The 23,025-nt window shown below is 35.5% G+C and overlaps 1 protein-coding gene across 1 annotated transcript in view; it reads left to right on the plus strand.

Annotated features, from left to right (window-relative positions):
- CUNH8orf34 (chromosome unknown C8orf34 homolog) overlaps positions 1–23,025 on the plus strand; it is a 347,290-nt gene that overhangs the window by 193,023 nt on the left and 131,242 nt on the right. The window contains exon 8 of the mRNA XM_042666515.1: positions 5,634–5,769. Coding sequence (XP_042522449.1) covers positions 5,634–5,769 — 136 coding nt within the window. The remainder of the gene's footprint in view (positions 1–5,633; positions 5,770–23,025) is intronic.

Genomic DNA, 23,025 nt, shown 5'->3' on the forward strand with positions numbered 1-23,025 from the left:
ATTTTTTCTCTGTTCCTGTTATCTTAAGCATGAAGAAAGAAATGAAGGTGTGACTCAAGTAGGAGAATTCTAGCTTTGAGCAAAAAAGCCAACTGAGAGCTTGAGGCCCCAGAGTTTAGGTGCTAGTACTGGAAGAAAATAAAGTACAATAATCACAAGGCCCTGTTGAAAAGTATTCCTGATTACTTCTAATAAACTTCTAGTCATCAAAATATATCCACTGTGATCAAAGATGGTATACCTGTTATATCTACAGCACTGCACTATCTATATGGGAAATACTTTTACTTGGATAAAAGAAACTAAAATTTTTTTAAAAAGAGGAAGAAGGTGTGTTAAAAAGAAACATAGGTCCCATGGTTTCCCTTATTTGCAATATCTAGTATAGGTATGAGTCAAGCGGAAAAAGTCAGATAATGTGATGTTAGGAAAACGAACCCTCAAATATGTATTTTAATGTTTTTGTTTCTTTCATGCATGTGTTTCTAACGCATTTATAAGATTATTTCTTTGTTGCTTTGTATGTCCCTCCCCCACAGTGTAACCCCTGCTTTCACTATATTTGATGTCAGTATAACATGTGGAGGAGATGGGGACAAACAAGTCGTTTAAGGATTCAGGTGGGCCTGTTGCAACAATGAGAAGTACAAAAAGTCATGTCAAAACCAGCTTTACAATGTCGGTGGGGGGGGGGAAGGGGGGTATGATTGGGTGGGAGGGAGGGGGGAGGCTGGGAAGGGAGGTGAAGGGTAAACAAAGGAGGAGGCTGCAATGCTTGGTAAGAAATGTATGCATTATCCTGCCCATGTAATTGTAACCCCTCTGTACAGTATGTTCTCAAATAAAATAAAATAAAATTTAAAAAAAAAAAAAAAGAGGAAGAAGGAAGATACTGAACAGCTAAAGAAGTAAAGAAGAACAGAATGAAAGATAAGAGGAAGAGTAAAAAGAAAGACTCTGTTATTGTAGAGAATTGAAACCATGCTCTAGCCTTTTAGTGTTGTTTTGTTTTTTTCATTTATTTAATTGTTTGTTTGTTTATGATGACCTAGGAGTTCAATTGGCACAGTACAGAATAGGAGAAAAGCATGCACATTTCTATGCACATTTCTTTAATGTTTTAATTAACATAAAAACCCTCATAAAGAAATGAAGACCCCCCCCCCAAAAAATCACTTATATACAGAACTAGACAAAGAATGGTAAGTCCTGAAGAATAAAGAAAACTGTACAGGGAGGCTTAAAATAACATAGTTACTGTAGCAAAGCCTGATGGAGTTCTTAGTCTCAGATACCTGTTCTTAAGGTACTGACAGAATTTTTTTTCCTAGTATGTGGAAGAATCTTTCACACTGGTGCTTCATCTCTTGCTTTTAAGAAATAGGATAATTTAAGTGATCTTGCAGTTGCTGTTTTCAAGTACCTTTAACTTTGAAAGAGTCAATATGCCAGAATGGCATATTTTTAACTCCTTCACTATCACTGATATTTCTGTGAAGGGAGGAATTGGGGAAGTGGGGAAGAAAGTTATGAAAGGGGGAAAAAAAGGAGGGGGTAACAATACTCATTACCTTGCTCATGTAACTGTAATCCCTCTGTACAGTACCTTTACAATAAAAATATATATTATAGTATATGTCTAGTATTTTCTCCCTTGACTTATTCAGTATGGAGAAATCCTTGAATGGAATATTACTGAAATTCTTTTAATTTATTTTTATCTTCTTTTTACTTTCTGCAAATTTGCCCTAGGTTTAGGCATTTACATTTTTTCTCCCTCTTGGTTATTAATTCTTAGACACCTGTCTCTTTTAATAAAGTTGCCAAAGAAATGGAACTAGTGAACTATATTAATATTGTACTGTGGTTCTTTGTAAGCTAAATAGATTATTAGTATCAACCCAGGATTAAAATGGATCTTTGGTGTTTGTATCATCCTTAGAGCTTTGTAAGTACTCAGTCACTGTTAGGAGCTCATGAACTATCATTGAAAGGACAATATTGGTAAAGAAAGAAATAACGACTGGACATTTCTCAGTTGTACTCATTTATTGTCTGTGTTTTACTCATTGTCTTTCAGTTCTACTCACTTCTATGTTCTACACTTTGTCCATATGTATAGTATATAGTGTTTCAATTTTTATAATTTGATTGTTTTCTCTCTCCCTTGGCTAGAAGCCAGAGATCTAACACTTTACTGCTTGATGATTGTTCATTTGTCTTTGCACTCAATTGTATTACAAAACCTTTTCAATCATTTTGTTGCATCATCACTGCGATTATTTAAGAAGAGACTGACCACATGGAAATGTTTAAAGCTCTGGATCGGCTTCAGTACACCAACACCATGACCACTATGTAAGAAAAGCAAACACAATTAAAAGTTCATTTAGGATGCTTCAAAACTGAGAACTTTAATTGTCTAATGCAGGCTAAAAGAACAAATCTAAGCAGTCATAAAAACCAAACTTAGAAAGCCAAGTAGCTTTTCTTTAAGAATTTATATAGGAAAAAGAAAAATTTATATATTTTTCTCCTTCCCCTTTTCATTGATACAAATACAGAAGGACACATTAGCATGACCCATGGGTATTACTGTTACTGGTAAAAAAGAAATCTAGAACAATGTGATTATCCATTGGTAACTTAAGTAGTCAAATTAGATGTGTTTTCCATGTAGGGCAGAGATGGTATTATTTTATAATTAGTGCCAGAGTTGATAACAAAATATTTTAAGTCTTTTTGTATATTGTTTTCATCATGAGAAACAGCTTTAGTTGTTGCATAAATAATGAACCAGTAACTCCCCCAAGTGTCTTAATAATCAATGGAGCTTTGTTTTGGAGTTTGTATCTAAGAGGAAATTGCAAGCCTTTATGGTCTATATAATTAGTGTCTTTATGTATACATGAGAACTTAGTGTAAGGCAAGTAGAACTAGACATTCTGACTGGCTGCAAACGTACTATTTGGTAGGAACACATTGGAAGTTTTTGGGAACAAAGGAATTTTTTCATGAGATGAGGTTGGAGCCAAGGTTTTTTCATTGGCCTCTTCTAGGTGATTCATCATCCTCAAAAGTTATGGAGTACAACTTTGGAATTTCCTGCAATCCAATGATTATAATAATTCTATTTTTCTGTGAGTTAACCACACAAACCCACAAGTTGATTTGTTTAAAGCCATTTTCCTATGTAGAGACAGGTGTGGAAATACTTTCATTGTATTTCTCTATCATATCATGAGACTCAAAATTTCCAAAAGTTTCTTATTAGGGAGTCTGGTGAGGAATGGTATATCAGTAAAAGTACTATTGTGATAATCTAAGACTGGTGTTAGAATATGATTATGTTCTCTGATGTAACAATTTTAATAAGAATGGTACAAAAAAAGAAAAGTTAGGAATTTTTGAGGAAAGGGGTTAAATAGATCAAGATGAATTATATTCATAAATTAAACTGATACGTTGAATTTTAACCCCTTTGTACAAATCTTAAAGATAATAAAAGTATAATTTAAAAAAAAGAGAAAAATAGGAGAGGAGAATTCAAGTACAACAGGCTCCCTTTGTATCCATGATTTCAACTTCATTTTATGTAATTTCAGCTACTGAAAGCCTCACATGAGATTAAATGGAGAAATTTCAGAAATAAGCAGCTCATAATCTTTATTAAAGCATATTATTGCAACTGTTCCATTTGCTATTATTTATTCTTGTTCATGTGCAATTTATGAATTATACAAAGTTGAGCATAGTTTCTGAGTGGAATAATATTCCATTGCATTTCTTATAAAGGGTGTGCTGTGGCTATTTGATACAAAGTTTCCATCTCAAAGTTCAAAACACAGAGAATCAGGCAAATATTTAGGGACTGTAAAAACCATAGTTTTTTGGCATGATATTTCATCCCCTCATAAAAATAGACAACTAAATATAACTTCTAAAACAAATTCAGATCACTTGGAGAGTAGAAGCAGCATCAAATCCATTGGAAGCCTCTCAAAAGACCCTGAACCTTAATTCCTAGATATAGCTTCACTTTTATAGTTTTCCCATAATTATCTTATTGACAGATAATATATGAAGCCAAAATGACCTCACCTGTCTTTAAAGTTTTTCATTAGCCATGCTGAGCTAACATAGTAACCTATTTATTTGTATCATGATACCTAACCTAATGAATTTTTAACTTGTATCAGTTTGAAACCATCCATTGCCACCCAAACTGACAAAGATAGTGTAAAAGAAGCTAGCACCACTTTTTTTTTTCAGAATCTAGAGATAAATGCTGATATTTTATAGCTGTGTTTTTACATTACTTCAGGAAACTATTCTTGAATAGTTTAGATAGGCACACAACCTTAATGAAGGCTACCTATAGAGCAAAATTATCTTCCAGAACATTTTCTTTGGGTTCCATATTATTTTTCTCATGATAACTAATGGTATCTCATGGATGTGAGTGGCTAACTGTAGTTTAAACAGTACGTGTGTTCTTAGAAACTAGTAGAGAGGAATTTGAAACTAGATGAGAAGAAACACCAAATTTTGACATAGCAGCTATGTGGTTAAACTAACTCATCACAACTAGGTCCTGATGATGAGATTATGATGAGCTTGAGTTCAAATCCTCAGGATTTTTAGATTACTTTTGAACAGATAGGCAAAGGGGGATCTTATTGGAGTTGCCGACAGGAAGAACTTTAGATTACATAAGGACTATTTATGTGACTAAGAGCCATTACCCTCAGGAAAATTTGACATTGGTGAAATATCTATTTAAATCTAGAAATCCCTCTGAATTATTTTCAGGGGGTGTAGGATATATTATAGCTTTTAGTCGATCACAAGAGGATGATTTACTTCCTGGTGTAGATTATGTCATGAATAATAATTGCATTTTACCAAAATTATAATTTTTCTTTAACATTTCATTTTTTTGTTTGTTTTTTGCTAAGAAGTAAATAAATGCTGACTATAAGTAAATGAAATCCCTTTTAAAGCATTTATCTTCTTGGAACAAAAGAAGTGGATTTTATATATATATATATATATATATATATATATATATATATATATATATATATATATATACAATTAGATGAATTGAATTATAAGGAAAGTTGATTATTTTCAGTCTTGATTGAGTAATTGGGAAAGGTCAAGGGGTTCTCTGGGGATTATAACTGTGTCCCCTTGTCATAGAACAATAAGTGAGAGTGAGAAACTGAGTTTCAGTTATTTTCTGATTGGAAGCCTTTGGATGGAGAAACTGGATATCTAAAAGCGGAAGATTTATATAAATAATTTTGGACTCTATTCAGCTTTCTCTGGTAGGCTCTGAGTTCCAGACAAAGGCAAAAACAAAAACAAGGAAGCTGGCAATTGCTGAGCCATGTGTAAATGTTTGAGCCGCTTGTTAGAGGAGGATAATGGGTTAGCTACTCTGGAGTTTATTAATCTCATATAATTTGTCTCCAGCTATTAGAAATACTGAAAAAATAAGTAGTACATATGGTTAGATATTTTTTAGAGGGATATATAAAATAATGTTTTGCCTACAAAACTACTGGCAAGTTTCTTTAAAATTCTACTAGACTTAATATTTGTTCTCTGTAATTGTGTTGTTGCAGAGGATCTCGATGATTTAAGAATGGAGGGAGTAACAACCCTGGTACCTTCTGGGAGCAAATTGAACCAAAACCGTCCTACTCAACCTGCTGAGCCTCAGGCCAAGGTCACACTGAATATCTGTTCAAGGTGTGCCAGGTAAAATGTCTAATAGTTATAGTACACATAAACATGACTTTGATTTTGAAAAATCTAAAACTTTGGTATAAAGAGTATACTCCTCTGTCTTAAGGAAACATTATCCTTCTAATTATCTTGTGTGCTAACATTGTCTAGGGAGTTCCTTTTGCAGTAGATCCTTGTGCCCAATGCCCTCAGACCAACAATGAATCAAAGAGTTTAACTTGTCTTCCCCGCACAGCTTGAGACTACTTTTGGGTCTTTCTGTCTCTGAATTTCTTTTTCTGTCTGCCCTTCTGTTCCCTTTCAAAGGAAGTTTCAAGAAGCTCTGAATGTTCAAAGCCACTTTTAAAGTACCTGCATTTAATAAAAAAAAAAGAAAAGAAAAGAAAAGAAAATGAGTACAGGTACAAGTTAAGATTGAATATTCTTTGGCCTTTTAACCTGTGCCTTATCCTGTTCACCTACTGGAAAGAATTTAATCAGCTTGATGCTTTTCAGTTTTGTCAGCTGGGAGTAATCTTTGCATATTCTGTCCATGGCCTAAGGAATAGCTTGTGGTTACTGCCCAGTTAGCTCACTGTGCTGGTCCAGCAGAAATTGACCAAATAGCTAGAATTCATTCTTTTGTAAGAACTAAATCTCATTTGCAAAGAGGCTTTTAAGTCTGTTTAAATGATAAAACTAGCCTTCTAACCCTTATGTAAATGGTCCAGATTAGCAAGAACAATGTACTGGCTAGCCAATTTTATCTGCCTTTCTTTATGTCTAGCTGTTCTATTGTACTGTTTGAGAGGGGATTAACTGCTTGGAAAGAGAGAGAGAAAATGTAGGAAAATCAAATCAAATTTTGGTAGCTTTTCCTCTAATGCTTTACCCCTTTGGAATTTTTATTTTGTCACCAGCTTTAAAAAAAATGAAAACAAAATTAAACGATGTTGTTTGAGACAATTAAGAAAAGTGTCACAGTGCGGATAAACCACTGTGGACTCAGACAAGTGATAGTGAATTGGCAGTTGAAATTATTTGTGATATTAGGTTAGTGATGAAGGAGTTATTTGGCATTTTATTTTAGGCTTTCTAGCATATTTGCATATTTAAAATTTGTGAGAAGTTGAGGGCTGATGCTTAGTTCTACAAGTGTGGGCAATGAGATTTCTGTTCTGAGAAGGAAAATCTTGTCAAAATAATGTTATTTCTAACTGTTGAGGATTCGAATTATCATTCTCCTTCTCAATGACAGAGTTAGATTGTAAATCACAACAACCTGTGTTGAATATTAACCTTTAGCTGAATTTATTCAAGAAATTTTCAACCAAATAACAATTGGTGACATATATTGCATTGTCACTGGTCATCATATGGCCATATAAGCATATTACATGTGGAAACTCATTTAATTCTCAGATAGTATGGGGACTTTTTGGATACTATTACCTCCTTTTTATGCATCAGGGAATTAGGTTTGTTATTCAGCATGTTAAATTAACATAATCAGTAAACAATTCCAAATCCAGGCACTGTGGTCTGAGACTCTTGTCTTTTTTTAAAATTGTTAAGCACCAATTAATGTCTGAAGGTGAAAACAAAGGCTCCATGTTAATAAAACAATGAGGTAGAGATTTAGATGTTTGAAGTCATAGTGAAGTCATGATTGTTTTGCTGGAAAATGGAATGTACTTTCTAAAGGACAAGAGAGTCTTTGGGGGTGGATGATTATATTTTTTATATGATCTTATTCTTTTTTTGGGGGGGGGAGGGGATCTGGTCGTGGGGCCTGAACTCTGGACCTGGGCGCTGTCCCTCAGCTCTTCAGCTCAAGCCTAGCGCTCTACCATTTGAGCCACAGAGCCACTTCCGGCTTTTTTCTTTTTGCTTATGTGGTGCTGAGGAATCGAACCCAGGGCCTCATGCATACAAGGCAAGCACTCTACCATGGAGCCACCTTCCCAGCCCCGATCTTATTCTTTTTAAAAAATATATTATAGGGCTGGAAAGGTGGCTCTGTGGTAGGGTACTTGCCTCTCATGCATGAGGCCCTGGGTTTGGTTCCTCAGTACCACATAAGCAGAAACATGCCAGAAGTGGTGCTGTGGCTCAAGTGATAGACTGCTAGTCTTGAGGTGAAGAGCTGAGGGACGGCGCCCCAGCCCAGAGTTCAGCCCCCACAACTGACTGTAAGTATATATATATATATATATATATATATATATAAAATAATAGTATATATATATATAAAAACAGCATATATATATATATAAAAAACAATTCAACATGTCAGTTTGTAAGTACAATGCACCTTGATCAATATCACCTCTTACATCATTCTCCCCCATCCCTCCCACTACATCCATCCACTCAATCTTTCTAATCTCATAGGATGCACAGAGAAATATAGGAAACAATATGGAAGGTCCTCCTGCTCATTTTAGAGTAACTACTAAGGCTGTCATAGAGAAGAAAAAATAATATTAATTATAAAGAACTGTGAAGATTAATATGTTAGTCTGTTACAGTCTGTTGCTATTTTATTCATAGTAGCGAAAGATATGATAACAATAACTGAATATTGGCAATGTCACTACTTCCTGAATGACAGTTTTTACAGTGTCACAAATAATGCAGTATATTGCATTATGTGGGAAAAGCCTTGGACTCAAAAACCTGGATATTTTATAAAGGCAGCAGGCCTGCTTATTCTAATAGAGACATGTTCTATTTTATATTCCAAACTTTTTCATTAAACAAGCATTCCTGAACAGATTGTCTAAAAGTAACACTGTTGTTTTGTCTAAATATGATAGAATCATGAAGACTTTTCTCCAATACTACTCAGAGTAGATTACTTTTGTAATATATTCACGTAGTTAGCAGTGTTTTCCATCTTTAAATCTATATCACTTTACGTCACTGCCTCATCTGTCATGCTTTACAATAGGTCTAGAAAAACAGATTGTGAGATTGTAAATATGTTGGAAATGTTTTGGGATATTGGGGTGTCAGACAAGAACAAGGACACCAACTGGAAAATAACTTGGCAAGGAAAAACTGACTTCTGTAGAATGGCATATGATGGACAGGAAGGTAAGTAAGCAAACTCCATAGGCAGTCTGGGCAGCCTGTTGGCCAAGGTTTTATCCATAACATGTTATTATCTCTCATTCCAATTAGTCAGAACTTAGGTTCACAATCTCATGGATAGTTTGAAATAGGTTAAATGTAAGTAACCAGCCAAAACCAGGACACCTGGGCAAAGCAAGAACTTGTGAGGAGTTTCTTGTAAGATACCCTTACAATGGCAATGCTTATGTCAGGCAACCACAGTGGCAGAAACAATTCTTTTTTTTTTTTTTTTTTAATGTTTTTTATTGTAAAAATAGTGTACAGAGAGGTTGCAGTTACATGAGTAAGGTAATGAGTAATTTTAACTCCTACACATGTTAAGTCAGGGTTGAAAATTCTCAGAGGCTGAGGTAAAAGACTAGAACACTGTGATAACGTCTAAATTTTTGTTTGTCCATGTATACAATATTTAAAATACTGCTGGATTAGTGCCCTAATATATATGGGTCATTATAATGAAAATGCCATATCAAACATTTATTTTTCAAGTGCGGAGACTGAGAAATCCAAAATCAAGGCAATGGCAGACTTTTAGTGTCTGGTGAAGTCTTCTTCCTACAATGGCTGTTTTCTTACTCCATCCTCTTGAGGTAAAAATATGAGAAATCCAAAATCAAGGCAATGGCAGACTTTTAGTGTCCGGTGAAGCCTTCTTCCTAAAATGGCTGTTTTCTTACTCCATCCTCTTGAGGCAAAAAAATGAAGAAGGATGAGTTATGGCTTATCTCTCTTGACTCTTTCTTTCTTTTCTTTCAGAACTGGGGATCAAACACAGAAACAAACCTGTGTAGACTTATGCTCTATGGCTGAACTGTAGGCCTAGTCCTGGAGTCTCTTTGATAAAGGCACTAAGCCCACTCATAAAGGCTCTACCATACTGAACTAATGCTTTGCATAAAGCTCTGCCTCCTAAACCTTTACATCAGGAGCTAGGTTTCAACATATGCATTTTAGAAGTGTGAAAATGTTTCACATAAAGATCAATATTTTCATTTTCTTTGAAAATCTAGGGGCTGGGAAAGTGGCTCAGTGGTAAAGTGCTTGCCTTGCATGCCTGAGGCCCTGGGTTCGATTTCTCAGCACCACATAAGCAAAACAGAAAAAAGCCAGAAGTGGCGCTGTGGCTCAAGTGGTAGATTGCTAGCCTTGAGCTGAAGAGCTGAGGGACAGTGCCCAGGCCCAGAGTTCAGGCTCCACGCCCGGACCCAAAAAAAAAAAAAAAAGAAAATCTGTACAGCTGATAACAACGGGTCCAAATTCTGAAATAATTTCATAGTAGCAAGTTTTTCCTTTGAACCCTAAGGCTAGGATTGATGCTGCACTGTGTCTGGTGAGTTCACTCAAGATACTCACTGACTGAAAACTGCAGGCATTTATTAGTAACAGAAATACAAGCTGTCAGTAGCATAAATGTACTTTTATGAACTATGAATTTGTAATTAAATTTTACATGCTGAACATGATTTTTGCATGGATGATACTTTTCTTAAACTATCAAGTGGCAGTATTTCACTACAATTTTATTATCACTAAATGAAGTTTGATTTTAAAAATTAAATTAATTTTAGTTGTATATAATTTTTTACCAATAAAAATAGATTTGTGTAAATGCTAAAATAATAACTGAAATACTGGGTGGATGAGGGAAAACTTTCAATTGTCCAACAATTCAATAACAGTCTACGAAATAAATTGACAACAGACATATTTATAGGAAAAAAGATATATACCTTTTATGTACAGAGACATCACAGGAAAAAAGACTGGAAACCCCAAACAATTATATTTAGCAGCTTCTATTCCTTGTCTAAAAGAAGACAGGAGGGAACTTAGGGAAGAAGAAACAATTTTTGGTAAACAAAGGCCTGCAGAATAATGGATGACATTTCTTGACCAAATTTGTCTACGTATACTATGCTGTAGTAGACTTCTAGAACTTTCCAAAATGACCATTCTTTAGGCCATTCATCCTCCCTGGTTGCTAAAATTCCCAAGGAAGGAGATCTAACTTCCATATTCAGAACTGTCTAGTGTTTCTAAGCCATGCCTAAGACTTCTGAATGATCAAGAAAGAAAACAATCCCCCATTTTCTAGAATTTTTGTTTGGATAATATAAGATGTCAAATGATTTGCTGTTTTTTAGGGCTTCAATGTGATGAAATCCTTTCCCCATTGAATTAGGAAGGTAAAATATAATAAATCAACTCGATGGATGTCTTGTCTGTATAAGCCAAGACACTAACAAAGACTTTGAGAGAGTTAATGCGCCTCAAAAGAACATCAAATAATGTTCTTTGAAGAGCCGTTAGTGATCAAAATTCTCTCTACATTTTCATCTTTCCCAGCTTGTTTTAGTATGTCAACACGTGTGAGCTATTTATGTGGTTGTTGCAGCTCAGATCCTGAGGATAGTGTGATGTTTGGATGTTTGAGCATCGTGAACTATAGGAGAGAGGAGGACTTCAGAAGCAAGGTCTTTCTGATGTTTTGTCCATCCATCTCCTACCTCTTCCCCAACTCTTTTTCTACTTTGAACCAAGTCAGAAGAACCAGATTTCCTCTTCCTGAATCTCTTTGGGTCTTTATTTCTTAAGTCTCTGATGTCACATAAAACTTTGATTAAACAAATTGATTACATTTTTCTTTTATTAGCCTTTTTCTCACCATAGGAGTGTTGTTGGGACCCTAATAATAAATAAGGAAAGGTACCCAACTTTTCTACCTCAATGAGGTTATAATGTCTAGAATTGAGTTTGTATGTGATATGTCTAGAACTTTATTGTTCTTATCAAGATGAAAACATTCAGCTGAGGGCCACGACCTCTTTTGTTTATAAAATAAATATTTTAAATTTAATGAATAGTAAATAAAAATGACAGTAATATGATAAATATCAGATATTTGTGATATTCTGACTAATGATTTACATTGTGAAATATGAAATGATTTGATAATTACTAAGTCCATTACCAATCTGCTCTCTTTCTCTGTTAAAAAAATTCAAAGCTTATTCTTTTAGTTATTCCAAAATATCCAATGCATTATTGCTTTTTGTAGTCAACATTTTGGGCAAAATTGCTAAAACATATTCCTTTGGAATAACTGGAGTTTGGTGGCCTTTTTTTTTTTTTAAAATCAGTCTCTGCCTTTCTCTGTGTACACAATCCCATCTGCCTCTTGGAGTTATCATCCTGCTCCCTGCTTTCATGAGTTCAAGTTCTAGCAGTCTACATGCAAGTGAGATTATGTAGCATTTGTCTTTTTGTGCCTGGCTTGTGTTACTTAGCACAATGGCCCTTTGGTTCTTCCTTGTGGAAATCATAGGATTTTGACAGATTTTCTTCTTTTCAAACAGTGAATATGCAACACACACACACACACACACACACACACACACACACACACACATGCAGGATTTTCCTTTTTAAAATGAATATGTAACACACACACATACACACACACATACAAACCTGCTACCTATTTCTTATCCTTCCATATGATGCTGAATACCCAGGTGGTTTTCATATCTTAGTGAGTACACTGACATAGGAGTGCAGATACATTTTTGGCATTCCAGTTTTAGTTTTAAAGCTTTTACATAGCAAAGGAAGCACTAGAGCAAATGCATAGTTGATGGCTTAGAAAACAATATTTGTAAACTATACCTTGACAAGGGACTAATATTCAAACTACATAGGAAACTCAAGCAATGCAATACCAATAAACCAAATCAATTTCATGCCTGTTACAATAGCTATGATGATAAAAGATAATGAATGCTGGTGACAGTGTGGAGGAATGGAAACCCTGTGTCCCCTTTGTGGATAAAAATAAATCAACAAAACATTTATTAAAAACACTGTGGAAATTTCTCAGAAAACAACAACTAGAAACACTGTATTACCCAGCAATCCTAGTTGGGGGGCATATAAAAAAGTTATTGAAATTCTGAGTGCTGAAACTATGTTTGTCCAGGGTTCTTCTTATTCAGAATCCAGTTAGAAGTTATGATTAGTCATGAGGCTAGAAATTCTGCTGTTGAGGGACTAGAGAGACACATAGCTACTGAATATGTTTTCAAAATCTAGAAAAGAAAAGAATTTAGCCTACATTACATGGTTCCCTAATGTTTTATGTGTAAGAAAGTGGCTAAAACATCAAAATGATTTTGGGCATCAGTGGCTCATACCTGTAATACTGGGAAGCTCAAAACTGATTATCATGGTTCAAAGACATATTTGCTTTACTGACAAGACAAGAAAATAGGCTACAAATAAATACCACCAAAAATTACAAAGATGAATTGTGGTTTGAGTGGTAGAGCACTAACCTTGAGCACAAAAATGAAGGGAGTGTGCCTCGGCCTTCTGTTTAAACCTTACAACCAGTGTACAAAGCACAAACATCAAAATGTATAAAGTTCATTGATTAGCTTAATTACATAAAAGAAAAAGATACGTTATTTTCCTACATATTTAAAACATCTTTAGAAAAGCATAACTGTAAGTTAGCCTTGTTTTCAAGCTGGAAATTATCTTAGGGCAGTGGTACTCTTGTGCCTTTTAATGATTTTATTTTGGTGTGAACATTGCTGTAATTTGCGTGGTTTAAAGAAAAAGAAGGCATCTGTTAGCAAGTGAAAGAATGCACAGCTACTTATAGGCAAATGAACACCAAAATGTATAAAGATTCTAATCCCACATATCACATTCCTCCTCTGCCATTAGATCATAAAGTAGCCATTATGAAACAATTTTCAGTAATTAGAATATTGTATATGTAAGTTGTAGTCATGTCCTTCTAACTAGTGATATTATTTGTTTTTTTGTTGGTTGGTTGGTTGGTAATGGTCCTGGGGTTTGAACTTAGTGCCACAGTGTTGTCCCTGAACTTCTTTGTTCAAGGTCAGTGCTGTAGTTCTTGAGCCACAGCTCCATTTCCAGCTTTTTGGAACTTAATAGAGATAAAAGCCACATGGATGTTCCTGCCCAGGCTGGCTTTAAGTTGTGATCCTCAAATCAATTACTCTTGAGTAGCTAATTTTTAATATAGTCATTGGTGTCTCTTGGTTTGACTTTTAGAACATTCTACCAATACAGCTACAAATTCTTAAATAGTATGGGCCTTCCTTGCCTAAGCATCACACTAAGTAAAAATATCAATTGACAAGTAGTTTTGGCAGGTCCACAATGCCAATTATCCATAATTACCAGCAAAACTTAGTTTAAAGAAATACTGATTTTCAAGAGTTTGAACCTTTCTTTCAAATTCTCCATTAACTGCCTTGAACTTTCATTTTAATATTATAGTTAAGATGTCCATAATTAACAGAGAAAAATGCTGATACCAAAGTACCAAATTATAGTTTCAGTGAAGCTTATAAGCCATTTGTTCTAGAAAGACCACCCATTTATTCTGACTACCTACTACTATTCTTAGGAGTTCAATCTTGTTTTTGTGAACTCTTGCCAGGGCATTCCAGATGGTAAGAAGCTTTTTGCTTTTGATGGTGCAAGTGTTTGGATTCCTTCATGCTTAACATCAATAAGGCACAAAAATGGGGGTGGAAAGCGGAAAGCCATTTTAAAAGAAATTGGATTATAGAGAGCATACAGTACTTTGTTACAGCCTGAGGCTCCAAGCAGGAATTTGTTTCCAAATGGCATGCTGGGTTGTTTTTCTTTTTCTTAAACTGTTTTGTCTCATATCTCTCCACCAATTTTTTTTTTATCATTTTTCTTTAAATATTTGCGATTACTTGAAATTTTACTTAGTAAAGCTGGACTAGGTCATTGGTGTAGAATGTTGTATACTGAGATGAATATCTGTTCTTGTGTGAACCAATTTCAAACTATCCACAAATAAGCTTATTGGTTGACAGTATTTACACAATGAATTGTGTGGTATATTCAGTTCAGTTTCAAATACATACTTTCCAACTGGTATCTATATACTGGTGTGTATGTATATATATATATATATAATTATTGTAAAGATACCATACAGAGGGATTACAGTTACTTGAGTAGGGTAATGAGTACATTTCCTTTCGAGCATTGTTACCCCCCTCCTTTGTTTTTCCCCTAGTATCCCTTCCCTCACCCCCTCCTCAACTCCTCCCTCCCCCACATCTCCAATGACAAAAGAACCTCACATTAAGCCCCACCTCTTAAAAGTTTTCCCATATTCCAAGACTTCCATCCTGAGGGCTAAACATTTAATAGATTGGCCTTGGGAGGAACAATCAAGATCCAAGCTGTAGAAGACAATGTTAGTATTACAGGAAAAAAAATGTCTGTAAATGGCTTGTCTAGTTTGTGCCAAATATGACTGATTGCAGCTTTATGGAGGCTCTTGCTGTGGAAAAGTGTCTATATCCTCAGAAATACTGTTATATGACTTTCATTGTGCATTTGAGATCTGTATGAAAGAAGAAATGAGACCAACAGAAACTAGCCAGAAGCTGGGAGCCACTTTAATTCTTAAATCAATTTCACGGTTCCTTTCATTTATAAGTCAGTGCACAATCTTCCAGTAACAGTTTTTGGCTCATAGTAGATGGAAGAGTATTATGAGTATATATTTACATACACACAGTCTAAAAATCTTTTTTGTTATATGACAAAATCCATAATAAGAGACACAAGTGGCAATTGTCCAGCTTTGGAAAATATTTGCTTTGCTGACAAGACATGAAAATAGACCACAGATAAATTTTAGAGTATCCCTAAATTCTTAGTACAATTTAAAATCATTAACTTCTAAAATAGTAATAAGTCTTTTGGAATATTTTATCAATAATTATGCCAAACTACAGTACACAACTGAATTAATTTTTAAAGGTCATGTGGTTCCTTTAGTTTTTAGTTTACGTTAATTATTCCAAAGATTTACATGCAAATCACTTGCTTTCAAGTTCTAGCATCATTGACAATATTCTCTATGGTATGGGGTATAATTTCCACTAATTATTGCTTTCATTGTTTCAGTATATCTTTGACTTGAGACCATTGCTGAATTCTCTTATATCTTCATCCTTAGCTGCTATAACAAACACACCATTGCAGACTAGGAAGCTCATAATAGAAGTTTATTTCTTACAGTTCCAAAATTAGAAAGCTGAAGTTAGGATGTAACTGGAAACTAAGGTTCATTTTACTTATAGCTCCCTGTACCTTAATTCTGGAGACAGATATCACTCACTGTAAAGACATAAATTTATTCAAGGTGTGCCTTAAGAAAAATAGAAAAATTTCTTTCTCAAATATTCATCTTTGAGGGAGATCAGGGGGGTAAAGGGTTTTTTTTTTTTATGGGAAACAATGACACAATGGACAGAAAAATCTCTGTGCTGGTGGGAATCTTCATCATCCATCCAGAGGTGTGTCTTTTCCCCCCTTCTCTGCTGGGAACCATATGATAAATAATGCTTTTATGCTGCAGTTGGTAAACTAGAAGCTAAGGAAGGACCTTATTTCAACAGAAAAAAAAATCTGCAGCTGGTGGAGGATGGACTTGGGCAGGGAGTGTTGGGGGGTGGGGGAGGCTGGGGAGGAGCTGAGAGAGTTTCAAATGAACCTCTGTCTAAGAGAGCCAGTATGGTCTGGCTCTGGTGAAGACCTTCTTCCAGAATGAAGACTGCTCACTTACTGCATCCTCACTTGCTGAAAGAGGTAGCTAGCTAGCTCTTTGGTCTTCTTTGGTGAGGATACTATTGAAATAATGACACTGGATCTAACTGGTGCCATCTTAGCTTCTTTGGAATGAAGGTGAAGTCTCACCCCCAGGTGATGGGCAGGGACTTGGACAATAGGACTTGGACCTGCCAGATCTATACCAAGAACTCCCAAGTCTCTCCAGCTATGACACCTGACCATGACCCTGTTTAGTTCCCATCCAGCTCAGCTGCCATTTTGTACCAGGCCTCCTGTCTCCTGATTTTCCTCTGGTCACCATGGCATTCCACTTCAGCTCTCTATTAGAATTGATCAGGTTTGTTGAGATTGTTTTTCTCCTGTTTTTACTTTCCTACCTTTATGGCTGATTTCTAAAAGCATTAAGTGCATTGGAGGCTGCAAGTTTTTGGGGGACATGTGTCTGCTTGCAGTCACCAGCTTTCTAATAAAGACTCCTAATTTGACCTCTCAAAATGTGACTTTTCTGTACCTTGCTATTGAATTCACATATAACAATATCTTGGTCTGTTTTTAGTTACTATCACAGAATACCTGAGGCTGAGTAATAAATAACGAAAAAGCAGATTCTTTTGGTTTATAGTTCTGAAAGCTGGGAAGTACAAGAGCATGCTTTCAACACCTAGTAAGCTTCTAGAGATATCCTCATGCTGCTTTCTAGCACAGCATAAAAATGAATAGAGAAAAGTAGGTAAGTATATGCATGGGAGAGGAAAGAGAGCCAGACTCCACAGGATGCTTTGAGAGCTCTCTGTCTCTCAAAGGAAAGTTATCAATCTTGTTAGCAGAGCCCCCAGTCATAATGATCTAGCAGTGGGACCAGAGACTTGCTCTATTGAGAAGAAAATGAAATACACTATATAAAATGGAAAAAATAATTTAATTTATAATTTTGGCCCAAATGGGGAGAAGGATTTTTAGTCTGTTATTGATTTCCCCCCTCCTCCATATCAGTATTACAACTTATACAGAGCAGAGCCACGAAATATACACATGTAAAATTAATTCTAAGTCTTAATCAGTTGAGCTAGGAGATACGTCAAAAAGTCTCAATTCTGGGTTTTGGGGGTCTTGTTGCATCTTCCTGGCACCAGGATCTAAGGCTTGGGGGACAAGCTGTGTCTATTATCAGCATGGTATTTCCTGTGGGACTGGGGACTGACAAGTTATTTAAGAAAATTTAATTTGAGGGAGTTCCATCATAAGACCTTTTAACCCCTGCCTCCATGGCAGTCAAATTCCAGCAAGAGTTGGGGACAGGACCATATTCAACTGTCAACAGGCATTCATCCCATTCATGAAGGCTGTGCTTTTAATTGCCTCCCAAAGGTTCCCCCTCCACACATCATCGCATTAGAAATTGGATTTCAATATGAATTGTAGTGTACTGCAAGCATGCAGTTCTTAGCCTTATAAGTACTGGGATTATTGCTGTGCACCACTGTGCCTGGCCATACAAGATTTTTGAAGTATGACTCTCAATGTTTAATTTCCCCAAACACTGCCTACTAGGTTTATAAAAATGGTTGAGAGGGAGCAATCGATCTCAAACTAAAAGGGAGAAAAAAATGTGATGAATTCTGAGGGCTGAGTCTTATTCTGTTTTGGGAGCTCTAATGAGTAAAGATATCTATCTATCTATCTATATATGTGTGTGTGTATATATATATATACATATATATTCTGGTGACTTGAAATTGGTTTGTATTATGGTCTCAAGTTATTTTTTTAATTTAATTTCTAGATTTTTTTTTACTTGCTTCTTAACAGTTTTCTTCTTTTGGGGCAAGTATAACTGTTGTTGTTGTTGCTGCTTTGTTTTGTTTTGTTCTTTTTCTTTGACTACCTTATCCAATGTAGCTAATGTTTCCCTTCTCATAACCTTATGCTTTTTTTTCTGTAACAATAACAGCAAAGCACTTTGTGGGGGGCAGTAAGTTAAGATTTTACTATCATTAAAACAAATCTCTTTGGAAAAACATTTTTCTCACAATTTGCTTTTGTTCTTGCTATAAAACACAATTCAGCCCTTTCTTCAGACTACATGGGTAGATGTTTAAGTTTTATTTGTCTGAAAATGTCTTACATTCTGTCTCCCACTTGAGAAATGGTTTAGCCAAACATTACGGTTTCATGGGTTCTTACCGTAATTGTTGCTGATGGGTTTGCCAAATGTTTTTAAAATTATTTCTTTGTATATCATCTTTCTTGTTTTTTGCAAATTCCTAAGTTTCCTTCTTCTTGTTTGATATTCAGCTCTTAAATTCAGTGGAAGCACCAGTAAAATGAGTGTGGCCCATCTGAGAATTAGCTTTTGTTTTCTCTCTGAAAACAAAATTCCCCACTTGTCCCTTTCCTATATTAGGCATATCTCTTGGGTGAATATCAGTGCCTGGTTCTATTTCAGTTTCTTGTTACTTCAAGTAACCAGTATGTTTTCTTTCTCATTTTGATTAAATATCACTATTCTGAAATCATTTAAACTATTTCATTTTTCCATGCTCCCTCTTATTTAAAGAATTCTTGTTTCTTTCTTTTTGACATTATAATTTAATTTTTTATTTGGTGCTGGTTCGGAGCTTGAACTCAAGGGTCTGGACACTGTTCCTGATTTTTGTTGTTGTTGTTTGTGTAGATTGAACTCAGGGCCTGAACTCTGCCCCTGAGACTCTTTGTGCTTATCACTAACTCTACCAGTCCCACTTTCAGATTTTGAATAGTTAATTGAAGTAAGAGTCTCATGGGGTCTTTTCTGCCCAGTCTGGCTTCGAACTATCATTAACTGGAGATAAGAGTCTCATAGATTTCCTAACTGTGCTAACTTTGAATTATAATCCTCAGATCTCAGATTACTGAGTAGCTAGAATTACAAATGTGAGCCATGAGAACCCAGCTCTATCTTTGACACTCTTAAGTAAACTTCTTCAAAATCTTTTTGTTGAAGCTGGCTCACCTATTATGACTTCCTTAGAAGTATAATATTATCTTTATTCAGCTGGTTATTTATGTTTTTGTGACATGTACTTAATGATCTTTCTACATAAATCATTACTTATTACATTAGAAATTGTTTAGTGGTGTCACACATAGACCTTATAGCTCTTTTTCTGATAAAAATAAGAAAAATTAATTAATTTTACTTTAGTTAATGAGAGTTTAAAGTAGGGCTGTTTGGAAAGAAATAATAAAGAAGTCAAATAATCTCACTGAGATCTGGTACTTTGCTAGTGGATCTTTGGGAAATACCTAAATCTCCTGTTTTCCTCTTCTGGCCCTGAAAAGTATGTTTTTATCTCAAAGTCCTCTGTCAATAAATAGCCACTTTTGACTTTTTGTAGCCTACTTGATCTTGGATTTAATGTCTGCATCTACTTATGGTTTCTTTGTCTATTTCTGCCTTTATGATTATGCTGAGAGGCTGAGCACATGCTATCTCAAAAGGTGATGGTAGACAATCAGACTATATCACCCTAACCAGGCCTCTTAGTTATAGGATGATCTTGAGCTACTTGTATTGAGAAATTCTTTAATTCTGTGTCACAAGACACAGTGTAGAAGTTACTCTTCACAAGGGAAGTTTATGTTAATAAAGAATCTACTCTTGTGATCTCTTTCTCAGGAAGGAAAGGATGTCTGTATCACTAGTCACTCTTAACAGAAAAGGGATAAATGTAAATCTGCAAACAGACTCACCCCTATTGACAGTGTTTTGCCTAGCCCTCTAGGTTTTTCCTGACTCCCTTCTTTGTTCCAGAGAAGCATGGTATTTCAAACCTAAAGTATAAGACAACTCTTGTGATCTAATGATTATCTAATTTCCTTGGGTTATCTCTGATGTATTACAGGAGATATAGAGTTGTTAAACTTCTCTTTGGTTTTCTCCTGTCTTTTTTATATTTTTTTTTATTGTATAAATACAGTACAGAGGAGTTACAGTTATATGAGTAAGGTAATGAGTACATTTTCTATGGAGCATTGTTGCCTTCTCCTTTGTTTTTCCCCTACCATCCCTTCCTTCCCCACCTCCCAAACTACTCCCCGCCCACTGCCAAAGTTGTAAAGTTCGTTTTCAACATAGTGTCTTGTACATCTCATTGTTACAATGGGTCAACCTGTATCCTTATTTAAGCATTTTGTTTTTTCCCTTCCCCTCCCCAAATTAGAAAAGTGAAGTGTATATACAAGACGCAGGGCACTGGAATCAAATACAATCAAAACGAGTTATACCATGGAGGTGGAACATACAAAACAAACAAAAAATCACATAGTAAATGTACTATAAATACATTAAGAAGAAGAGCAACAAAGATAAAACCTCTTGTGTCCCTGTCTTGGGGTTCATTTTGCTTAACATCATCTTATATGGTCAAATGTACATAGCTTTTAATCTTTTCTGTTTGTCCTAGACATATACTACTCATTGCAAATAAGGGAAACCATGGGACCTGTGTTTCTTTGGGCCTGGCTTACTTCACTTAATATAATTTTTTTCCAAGTCTTTCCATTTCCTAACAAATGGAGCAATGTCATTCTTTCTGATAGAGACATAAAATTTCTATTGTATAAATATACCACATTTTCTTGATCCATTCATTTACTGAGGGGCATCTGGGTTGGTTCCATAGCTTAGCTATGGTAAATAATGCTGCAATAAACATAGTTGTGCTGGTAGCTTTAGTATGGTCTTTTTTGTGATCATTTGGGTAAATGCCCAAAAGTAGGATTGCTGGGTCATAGGCGAAATCAAAGTCTAAGAGGTCATGAGGGGTGGGAAAGACAACTTTCCCTTGGAGCCCACCAATTTCCAGTGGATGTCACATCTAGGTATGAGGAGCAGAGTTCTGATTTTATGTCACTTTGACATCAGTGTTCTAGCTTGAGTCAAGCATCTAATCCCCTCTTGGAACCAAGGGATCATTTGCTATACAAGATAATGAGTGTTGTTCTCATGAGCCTCATGAGCCTCTTGTGAGAAGAAATACTTGGAGTTTTACATCTAGTACCCCAAAGATCTTAGATTTTTTTGAACAGAAATAAAGTATTACATTACCACCTATTAATTTTCTACTATTCATTTCTACTAAGTTTAATCAAATGCCTACTTCTTTAGGCAGCGTGGGTACACTCATTTCCCTGGTCTGTACTAGAGTAATCACAATCACTAGGGAATCCAAATAATAGCAAATCCCACTCTATCTTCTGGTATAGGGGGAGTTGTCTGCAACGTAACTGCTGCCCTGGAAAATTTATATCTCACTATGATCCATGATTTTTTTGTCATAAAAGAATTCTATGCTGAGATATAATACACATTTTAGTTACTTAGAGTAAGCTAGAATTCGAGACTGTCTAATATAGATCTTAGAATTTCCCATATGTTTTTATAGTGGAGAGGATGTCTAGAACTTAAGGGAGATTTATAAAAGCATCATCAAATAAGTGATACCTAAGGTACAGGCTATGTTGTAAAAGTTAATTCTCTACTGCTATAGACTCAGCCAGGAGGATCTGGGTTCAATTTAATGATGTCAAAAGGTTGGGAGAAAGATCATTGCCAAGATAAAATTCATGTTTGTGTAATGAATAGTCCACTCTTTCCAGTGAGCTAATATAGAGATATTTATGGTGTGTCTTAGTAGATCAATTTTGATTTACAACATGAACATAAGAAAGAGCATGTTTAAATTGTGGATACAGACAATGTGCAGCACTGAGTGCACCCAAGTATTAACAATTTTGAGGATAAGGAGTGATTCTCCTTTAGAGCTGGATTCAACAGTATTTTACTTTCCCTACTTCTCCTAATGGAATTCATGAGATAAGTACTAGACTTTCCCCTGAGTATCGTGTTCTCTTCTATGTTCCCCATCCACCTGTGGCATTCTTTTATTGTTGTCTGGACACAGGTGATGAGATACACTGCAGCCAGGGCCTCTTGCAGTCATTGCCAGAAGCATCCAATCCTGTTTCACTGATCCTAGGGTGCCGGTGTTTCTTCCTTTTCCCAGGTCATCGTTGCATCTTCCCCTTGCTCCTGCCCAGAAATCACAGTAACCACTGTCATGTCCATTCTAGTTTTGCTTTTCTGGATCACTTGGTATATCCCCTACTTAGGTGGGTACCCTTCAGAGTTTTCTGCTGCCTGCGCTTTCATTTCAAGTGTCATCCTAACACAAAGACCTTTCCTGGTCTCTGATCTAATCCATCATTTTCTTTAAAGGATCATCACTTGTGATTTATTTTACAGCATGTTTTTATGACTGTCCTTCATAGAGTATCACTCCATGAGTTCAGGCACCCTGTCTGTTTCATTCATTGCTGTCATCCCAGCTTGAAGAACTGTGCCCACAATACATACAATGAATGCTAGTTGTGTAAGTGAATGCATGTGTGTCGTAGTACTTACTACAATTAGGAAAGATGTCTACTTTATATAGAAATATGTTCCTTGTCAGT

This window comes from Dipodomys spectabilis, unplaced genomic scaffold, assembly GCF_019054845.1.
Source record: "Dipodomys spectabilis isolate Male_0828 unplaced genomic scaffold, ASM1905484v1 ptg000015l, whole genome shotgun sequence".
NCBI lineage: Eukaryota > Metazoa > Chordata > Mammalia > Rodentia > Heteromyidae > Dipodomys > Dipodomys spectabilis.